This window comes from Clupea harengus, chromosome 5, assembly GCF_900700415.2.
Source record: "Clupea harengus chromosome 5, Ch_v2.0.2, whole genome shotgun sequence".
Taxonomy (NCBI): domain Eukaryota; kingdom Metazoa; phylum Chordata; class Actinopteri; order Clupeiformes; family Clupeidae; genus Clupea; species Clupea harengus.
The window spans coordinates 27,491,375-27,501,476 of NC_045156.1; the positions used below are offsets into that span (position 1 = coordinate 27,491,375).

Consider the following 10,102-nt stretch of genomic DNA (forward strand, 5'->3'; position numbering starts at 1 on the left):
AGGGATGACTCTGACACGGCAAAAAGAGTCTGCAAGAACAGGAAAGATTGTCGGGCATGTAAAGTGCTTTAAGTAAGTAAGACAGTAAGTACATCTGTAAAATCCAGATTAGAGTTAAGTTAATCCCTAATCTTCTCCCCTTGATTACAGGTGCTAATTCTGCAGGTTTATCCTATCCTTCAGTCGGGGTAACCTGGAGTGGGTAAGCTGAATCTGACACAGAGTTTTACTACGAATACAATTCGGTTGTTACCAACTCATCTTCATGGCAGTCATAACCTATAAACTATAAGTTTGCTGCTCATGTGCTGACTAACTCATTTTGTAATGCACCGTAAGGACTAGGGATAACTAGGGATGGAATGCACTGTAAGGACTAGGGATAAATGGTACTGTCTGCACTGAATGTTCACAGGATTTTCAGTTTATGTGTTGATTTTTGATGTGTTAAGCACTATGTCCTTTAAACAAGCTAACATACTAAAAGTGTCATTATGTCATTATAAGGACTACCAGAAAATAATTAGGGTAGAACAGGTAGAGTTGTAACACTTTATGTCTTGCCTTATACGTATATATATACCTCTCATCTCTATATTTACTTCACTAATTCAAGCAGTGTGTGCCTTACCTTTTCTCTCATCTCCATCTAAATGCAGTGACCGCCTTTGGTACAACTGTCCCCGTGTCTGGCGTACCTATGGCGTAGATTCTACGCTGAAACATAAATCGGCCTTTACCTGTCTATGACTGCTCCGGAGCACACGTAAATCTACAAGTCTACGATGCTTTCGGGAAAATGTTCTGCTATTGTAAGATGATTTGTAAGAGAGATTCTACAAACTACTTAGGTTTACAATGCTTTTGGGAAACCCAACCCACCCATGATGACTCACTTTAATCCCACCTCACAAGCTACATAAAGTATCTTGCAAACCAAAAGGAGAGGCTGGTGGCTCAATTCAGCCCAGCAAAGCAATGTGGTACAAGTGGTAAAATATTGTGCAAAATATTTGATAATTTTATGCATGAAACTACAATATTTCAGAAACTCAGTGAATCAATTAAGAGAGACGGTGTAGTGACGTTCTCATCTACAATTATGTTAACCATGGTCACATGTTCTGAAATACACAATAAATCTCATAGCATTCATAAACCAAAGAGTATGTTTTCACAATGTACAGGCCTATTGGGTAGGCTGGCCTGATTAGCTGAAGAGGTGGATCCATCGTGTGAGCCAGATGAGGAGGGGCCACATAGCTGTGAGCACAGCTGCTCCTTTCTGTCCGTCTTCAATCTCTTTGGCGTCACGTTCCAGCCACGGCTCTCCTGATGCATGATGTAGGCCTAATTACAGAGCCAATCACAAGCCCTTGAGATGGGTTACAGTCCGCGGACGCCCACGATACATCAGCCCTCGCGTGCAGCCCCAATCATTATCAAGTGCTAATCAGGAGGGCCCGTGCCCCTATGGTGTGCCATTGGAGGGTGGCCGCATGGAAAATTCTTTGCAGACCATCACAGGGTAATTTTAGAATCCATCACACAGGACGTGTATTCACGAGTTGGAACAGAAGACAAATGTATGCATAGGGTGACCAGACATCCTGCTTTTCCCAGGACAGTTCTGTTTTTCTGCACTTTTTTAGAGTTATTATGGCTGCTAACTTGATCAAAAAATCAGGGAACATATAAAGAGGTGGTGCACACTTAAATGTACTGTGATGAAAGCCATCAATGCTGGTATTAATATTGGCATTTTAGAGGTTGAAAATGGCTTAACGCTTAGTGTTTTTAAAATCATCCAAAGGCCAATGCTGACGTAGAGTCAACTAGAGTCAACCGTTTAGGACTTATCTACTTCATGATATACATACAGTATACTCTCAACCCCTCATCTCCTTTTAGCATTTTTCAAAATCATCCAGTGGGTGGGTGCATCAAGCTCATAGCTGTGGGAGTGAAGGCTACTAACTAAGTCGTAGACATAAGCATGCAGACTGCCAGTCATTCGGCATGATTGGTCGTGTTTGTAAATCAGCCCTCACTATAAGACACATGGTCTCTTCTTTTAAGGATGAAAATTATGATTCAGAGGACAGCTGCTTTGAGGTGGACATGGTGTCCTCTGCAGGTGAAAAGTTAGAGTCGGTGGACAGGCACCCTGCTCTGAGTTCCCAGCCCGTAGTGACTACTCAAGTGTCAGAATATCAGCAGGGAAACGTCTCTTACCTCGCCCTTCCACTTGAACTGTCTGAAAGTAGGGGAGGATGAGGATCTGTGTGAAGCAGTGAACAGCAGCCCTGAGGACCAAGTGGTGGGAGTACCTTTTCAAGTTTGAAAATGAGAATGAAAGAAGATGTTACAATACAGGGTGCATTATGCTGATGTGGGGGATTGTACAGTGTGGTGGAGGTTGACGTCTCTGACTGTTTGTACTTGGCTTGCCCTCAACCATCTCACTGTCTTGTCTAAAACTCCGTGGGCGGAAACGCCATTGAGATGCTCTTGAACTGGAATCACAACATTCATATTCACATTCACATACAGCTTGCTAGTGGCAGGTGTTTTATTTGGGCTAGTATTCATATAGGTACACAGTGTTGGCATTTCTAGATTTAGACTTAGACTATGTTATGTGAGTCCATACCCACACACCAACATGAAAATCACATATAAGGGGTGTATTGGCATCTGTTTCACTTAAACCACTGCTTACTACTAACTAACAATATTCTCTAATAACTCTAATTCTAACAGAGTATATTGAAAGTTAACTTCTTTCATGTGCTCAGTGGTACCCATGTATCAACTGCCTCCGACTCCCTATCTACAATCCACGCAGTGTTTTTAAGAGTAACATGGACTTCACTATTTGAAACACCCAGGGGTTTGGCATGGAGTGGCTGGAATGATCTGAAATTGTTAATTGTAGGCTACTTGATACAGACTTCCACCAAACACACACTATCAAAGCATACTCTTGCCATTACTCACTCATATTATAGAATATTGTCATGGAGAATGCATGTAAGTGAATATGAATATTGAATATTGTCATGATCATGCTCAGCTACCTCTTGTGTTTCACTTTGTCCCGTGATCAGCACATCATCTGCAATAATGTACAGAGCCTCCAGGCAGATCCTCCAGCCCTTGTGTGAGTTGTCACTGAGAGACCTCAGGAGCTGGGCTTATCCCCATATCCATTCTCAGACATCTGTATCGTCCGAATGGAGCGGAGAATAACGGTAACTGGGCTCCTCTACTAGCTTGACATGCCAGAAACCACTTTTGACGTCACACACCATAACCATTTTGGCTTTGGACAGGTATGAGAGTATGTCTTTAATGGTCGGTAGTGGGAAGTGACTGGGCTTTAACGCCTTGTTCATAGGCCTCTCGGATCATTGCATAATCTTGGTATCCCATTCTGCTTTTATTCAATGACCATCCCGTTGATCCAGTCCGTGCTGCATTCGACTGGGGTGGTGATTCTTCTGCGTTGCAGGTCCTGCAGTTCAACCTTCAATGGTGTCATCATGGCGACTGGGACACGTCTCTTTGGCAGCTGCACAGTCTCCACCGTGTTGTCTTCCTCAATTTGATATTCTCCCTCAAGGCAGTCATCACCAGTGAACACATCAGCATGATATGCTTTTATCTGCCCCATTGTCCACTGTCCTATTGTGGGCTTCACAGAGGTAGCAATGCTGTCTGTCGCCGGAATGTTCTCATAGTACACTTTTATCAGTTTCATGGCCTCACTGGCTCTTTTGCCAAGCAGTGGCACAGTAGTCTTTGTCTGGTCCAATGGGTTTCTGAATTCTTGGGTTCTTTAATGTTAGTTAAAATGTCCCCAGTGGCCTCAGTTTGCTTTGGTTGTACAGTACTAGAACACTTTTTGTGTCTTCAAATTTTGTGTTTGGATTAAGCAGATCGATCGGGATGATATTGCAAGTGGAAACACAGTCAATTTGGAATTTCACAACATCTTTGCCCAGAGGCATGCCAGCAAAAAGCTGAGTGTCATTCACTTTGTGAGTGTCCACTGCTCTCACATTGTCTCACAAATACTTCAATATAGGCTACGAGAAGTGTGGTCTTCGTCTCTGGCAGCGAAGATGTTGGTTAACTGTTCCAGAAGCTCTCATAGCTGGCGTCATTGACTCTTGCCCAGCCCTTTATGGCTCCGCCTGAAAAGACTGAAAGGAGGCTGTGGCGGTTTAATTATACTTTCAACATTTATTTTATTGATTGGAGTTGGTGCAAAAAATTGTCTTGCAGAATACTTGTATGTGATTAATTACTGGCTTGTCGGTCAACAGGGGTAACATTTATAATGGTTCCTAGGGTAATTAGACAGGGGGAACCTTTATAATGGTTCCTAGGGTAATTAGACAGGTGATTAATGTGTATTATTTGATTTTTGTGTGTAGCCCTTTTGTTGTCAATGGTGCTGGCCCCCTTTCTATATGTTCACCTGTTTGGTATAGTGTGGTTAGTCCTTTGTCAGGAATGTGAGTATTGTGTGCTGGCCCTAAGGCTGCTGAAGTTGGTCCCATGCTTGATTAGAGGCTTAGCAGGTTTTTGGTTGTACGGCATTTGCTTGATTTTTAGATTTTTTCTTTGAGATTTTCTTTATTTTTATTAATACATTTTTGCATTGGATTTTTATTTAGGTTTTCCTAATCTGCATTTTGTGTTGGATTTATGGTTTTCTTGGTCTTTTTCTAGCCTTAATGAACCAAGTCTTTGAACCCTCACTCTGGACACACACACCCACCTATAGACGGTAACCCTGCGCTCGGGTTCATCACACTTGACATGGAACATCCTCCAGGATGCAGTCAACATCGAGCCCGTGAACCTGGCCCAGCCGCCCAAGCAGCAGGTGTTCTGGCTGAGGAGCAGGATCGCGGGGCACCGGGCAATGGCGTGAAATATGCCCCGCCTCCCCCCACCGGGCCACACTTCAGTGTGGAATTCCTCAGGGAAGCTGCCTTGGCCCCCTTCTCTATTCTATTTTTGTAAATTACATGCCATATGTATTAAAAAAATGCAGGAATGGGGATTTATGCGGATGACACGACTATGTATGTACGTCAGAGAGCATTGAACATGTTAATGAGGTGCTTCACCTAGAGTTAAAGTTGGTTTCTGAATGGATCATGGAAAATACACTGCAGTTGAATGTCTTAAAAACTAAATGCATGGTAATAGGTTCTAAATATGCTCTCAGGACAGATCAGAAATTAAGCCTCTCTTTAAAGGGTGCTACTATGGAACAGGTTAAAGAAGTCAAACTGTTGGGTGTCACTATTGACGAAACACTGTCATGGTCCACTCAGATTAATAATACAGTGGTGAGAATGATTAATGGTATTTATGCCATTAGAAGGAGTGCTCATCTGCTAATTAACACAACAATTAGATTAGTCATACAATCTCTAGTTCTGTCAAATCTGGACTACTGTCCTGTTATCTGGTCTAGTGCATCAAAGCAAGAACTTAGTAAACTTCAGCTTGCTCAGAACTGAGCGGCAAGACTAGCACTTCACTGCTCTGTTAGGAGTAGTGTGGATGCAATGCATGCCAGGCTGTCATAGATGAGGGTGGATGAAAGACTGGCATGCAGCCTTATTCTGTTTTTAAATAATGTGTATTCCTCACAGAAACCCGTCAGTTTGTCTTTACAGCTATCACCTGCAAATGAGAGACATGGTTATAATACTAGACAGGCACTAAGTGGTCACTTTACTTTTCCTCTACCCAGAACCAATGCACTTAAGAAAACAGTAATGTACAGAGCCATTGCATACTGGAATGTGCTCCCCTCATATTTGACTCTAACAAGAAATAAATGTGATTTCAAAAGGAAACTTAAGGCAGCAATAATCAGAAAGGAAATTATAGTAGATTAGGTTATTATTTTAGGTATTTTTTATTATTATTTTACTTTTAATGTAAATGTTGTTTTCCAAGTCTGTGTTTTTGTTCACCAACATTGATCATGCTGTACTGCATTTTATGATTTGTATTGTAATGTTTTTTGCCTGGACCCCGGAAGAATTGTCTCCACTATGGTGTAGACTAATGAGGATCCTTAATAAACATAAACATAAACCGGTAACGTCCCTCTGACTGGCTTGATGATGGCCAGGGGCTTATACGCAGTCTGACTTAGGGTTGACAAAGATGCTAACCAGTGGCTATAGACCCAAGTGTTCTAAGCTTCCAAACAAGGGGTAGTATTCAAGTACTATACAGTGCACAAACTTGGAGGACGTGCACACCCAAATGAAAAGCTCCAGTTTTTTTTTTAAAACAATCTAGCCTTCTTGGCAATTTCAAGAAGAAAACCCAAGGTAAATCATCGAACGTGGGTATGTAGCCTACATTGGGTATGCACAAATGTATCGAATTATCTTGATGCCAAAAAAGAAACGACGTGCCTTTACTGACGTGCCTAGCATCCCAAGCTAGATAGCCCTCACATTAATAATTAGCCTACGTCAGTGTTTCCCAAACGGTGTGCATGAGAGGATGCACATAACTCTGCGATGTCTGGCTGAAATCTTAAATCTCTTCCCACACATTCTGTGCCTGTATTTAGTTGTCATGCTCGTCAGAGCTGAGAACCCACTCTCACAAAAGTACGTCGTTGCAAAGGGCATCAATGTCTTTTCACTGAGGTGCGTTCTTATGTCGCGTTTGACAATGTCTGTCACACCGATTTGATTTGCACACAAAAAAGCTAGTAGCTTGGCTAGCAACAACTGTAATGCTGCTAACATCCTTATCCGAGGTAGACTTGGAAGAGCAACCTGGGTTGCTGTCGCCGGCAGGTGCATCCTCGTTTGTAGGCCTTCTACTGGTAGTAGCGGTTGGTGTCTCTCTGGACCGGGGATTAACTCTTTTTAACCGTTTATCCATTTTCGTGCAGCAACCGGATTGAGCTCCCGCTTCTCTACACAGGGCATCAGCGAGTGTAATGCTGACGAGGGAGCTTACCGTTGTGCCTATGTTTTGACTGTAGCTGTACCTGTAGCTATTTTTGGCAGTGTAATTATTTCGCTGAACACTACAATGTATACATGAGTGTATTTTTGGCATTGCAACTGGGCTATTCAGACTTTTTAACATGTCATGTCTATTTATAGGTCAGTTTAAAAATGTAATGGGCTGTTTCACTTTGAAAATGCAAATCACATTCCCCCCGCGTATCCCCAACTTCCCTTTGCTTACACCTATGGGTACGCGTACCCCAGTTTGGGAAACACTGGCCTACGTGAACTGACCGCCAAGTCTGTGAAGTGACGGCCAAGATTTGTTCTCTCTCTCGGTTAAATTAAGTTCAAATAGACTTTATTTGTTGACATGACTATAAACAACATTATATATAGGTTAGGGATAAAAATAACACACAATTGTTTTCTCTTTTGGCACGCATTTTATCTTAATTTATAGGTTGACATACCTCTCCAACCTACCAATGCCAATCTCCCTTGACGTAGCCCATGATCTTTTCAATTGCGAGAAACACCCCTGAGGCTAACCCATGGGGAATACCACACTGGGGCATAAATCATAACACGCTGACTCGCTAACAGAAAATGAACATGGAGGGAAACCACAAGACATTCTAAAGTAGAACACTACACTACATGGAGTTAAACACTTATCACTCGTTCTTCCATTCACACTGCACCATGGACTATGCTACGTCACTCATACATACACGGAAACAAACACTCCCGCTGCATGCTACAGTATCTTACCGCTACAAATATTAAATGTAGCCCATATGCACGCGTTTCATGATATTTGATCATTTTTGTGATGTTTTATTATTTTCTTTTATATTCAGCTCTTGGTCCTCCTGGTCTACTGGTTGCTACAGTCGGTTTTTTTCTGTCGACATGTTAATCTCACATTATATGTTTTTAAGCCATATTTTATCTACACTTTCCCTTTGTTGGAGACAGTTACGGCAGTGATTACCTCTCGGTGGCGTTCCTGACGTGGTGCGGTTTGCCAAATGACCGGCGATAACTGCGCACGCTCCTGTCTGAAAGTTTCGCATACATCCACCTTACTCTACTATATGCGCGTTCACAACATATTGAGAACTGCAATCCATATAAATTCGCAGTTCGGAATTCCACCCCCTCCTTCTTCCCTCACCAACCCCTCCTCCAACGCAAAAGACTTGGGTTTTCTATCGTCATCGCACTGTCAGTGCCTCGTGGCTCTCTTGACAGGGTGACCCGAAAGTGTTGCTTATCATGGCCACCGGACCCAGTGCAGCCGCTCTAGAAAGTAACCTATGCAATAACATGCCCTGATAAAAGGCATTATCGGAGACAGTTTCTTTGCGGTTCACCGAAAACAATCCCTACCTCTTCCATCTTACTGTTACGAGCCCTCTGGCGGCAAGAGGCCACTGTAGATGATCGTTAGGTCACACTTTCCTCTCTCCACGGACGTCCAGCTGTCCTTTTGACAGTTGCCCTTTCGCGTTTCGCTCAAGAAGCATCACGGCATGCACGGGTAGCACGGCCGATTTTTTTTTTTGCTCGGGGATTAAAAGGGAGAACCCCGTGGAGCTTTTTTGCGAACAGCTGGCAAGCTTGAGCGGCAGTTAAGATGCAGTGGAACCGGGGATTTGTCTACTCGCAAGTGTACTGTGCGAGTTTTCTGGTTTGGATTAGCCCAGGTGTGACTATCGTGGATGTTGCCGGGTCACAACAGGGGATCCCACTGTCAGTGTGAGTCCTTTGTCTTCCAAAATATTTTTTTTCTGTGCGTTATGTTTTTTGCGGCAGTCCAGTTTTCTCCTTGCACTCAAGATTTTCTTCTTTTGCAGTTACAGATGATTGACCTAGGTTCACGTAAAAATGCACTAGTGGGACAGACATAATGAAGACATAAGTAGTAGACTTATTAATGTCACTTATTAATAGCGGTACTGTTTTACTGAGTATTTGTGAAGTGACTTGACACCTTAGTTTAATTTAGCCCAAGACAGATGCATTTTATGAAAGGTTCCTTTGCTCTTCGCACATCTGTAACTGGTAATGCTACTCCACATACCTTATCATTAGACGCCAATTTTGCTGAACAAATCATGACAGACTAAAACTATTTAGGGCTGTGATAGCAACACACTCCGATTTACATTAAGACATTCCGTATATGTCCATTAGAATTACATTGCTTCAGTAAGTTGTTTTACAATTTGTATTTTATTTTGAATGTCACTTTGCCTAAATGTCTGCTGTCAGGGTGAAACTGTGGGCGTCTGCGTTTGGAGGGGAAATAAAGTCCATCGCTGCGAAATATTCAGGATCCCAGCTGCTGCAGAAGGTGGGCTACCCTTACCCCTTTCCCCTATCTATCTATCTATCTATCTATCTATCTATCTATCTATGTATCTATCTATCTATACATCTATCTATCTATCTATCATGAGAGTCAGAATTCATGCATAGTAGACGGTCCTAGTTAATGCTGTGCCATATCTATGCTGCTGATATTCACAGTTCACATGGGTACAGATGGCTGAAGCAGGGAAGACTCAGGTGTGTGTGGCTGTGAGACTCAGCTGTTCTGCTACTGCTGTGTGTGTGTGTGTGTGTGTGTGTGTGTGTGTGTGTGTGTGTGTGTGTGTGTGTGTGTGTGTGTGTGTGTGTGTGTGTGTGTGTGTGTGTGTGTGTATGTGAAAGCATGGTCCATTACCCTTAGTGCTCTTCTCTCCTGTGATCGCATCTCTAGTTCATCCTCCTAGAGTTTAGCCTCTGGACTCAAATAACCTGAGGGAAACATAATGAAAAGATTTGTGTGTATGTGTGTGTGTGTGCGCGCACACACGTGCACACCCATGTGTTTGTATGTCTCAACATGTTTGAGTTTTCCTTATAACGGCACACAAATGTGTTTTTTAGCCAATAGGTTGTTCAGAGAGTAGGCCAGTACATAGTTGTCACTGGAGAACATAGAGGTGATTGTAGATCATAGAGGAGAGTAATTTATGTTTATGTCACACATATGTCCAAATACTTCTATAGCATTTGGACAGCTGCTCATGTCTCAACTC

The 10,102-nt window shown here is 42.7% G+C and overlaps 1 protein-coding gene across 1 annotated transcript in view; it reads left to right on the forward strand.

Moving 5' to 3' along the window:
• The first annotated feature begins 7,535 nt into the window (after positions 1–7,535).
• Positions 7,536–10,102, forward strand: part of LOC122132892 (voltage-dependent calcium channel subunit alpha-2/delta-3-like) — a 7,893-nt gene continuing 5,326 nt past the window's right edge. Inside the window, exons 1-2 of the mRNA XM_042707742.1 lie at positions 7,536–8,774; positions 9,291–9,372. Coding sequence (XP_042563676.1) covers positions 8,653–8,774; positions 9,291–9,372 — 204 coding nt within the window. The 5' untranslated portion in view covers positions 7,536–8,652. The remainder of the gene's footprint in view (positions 8,775–9,290; positions 9,373–10,102) is intronic.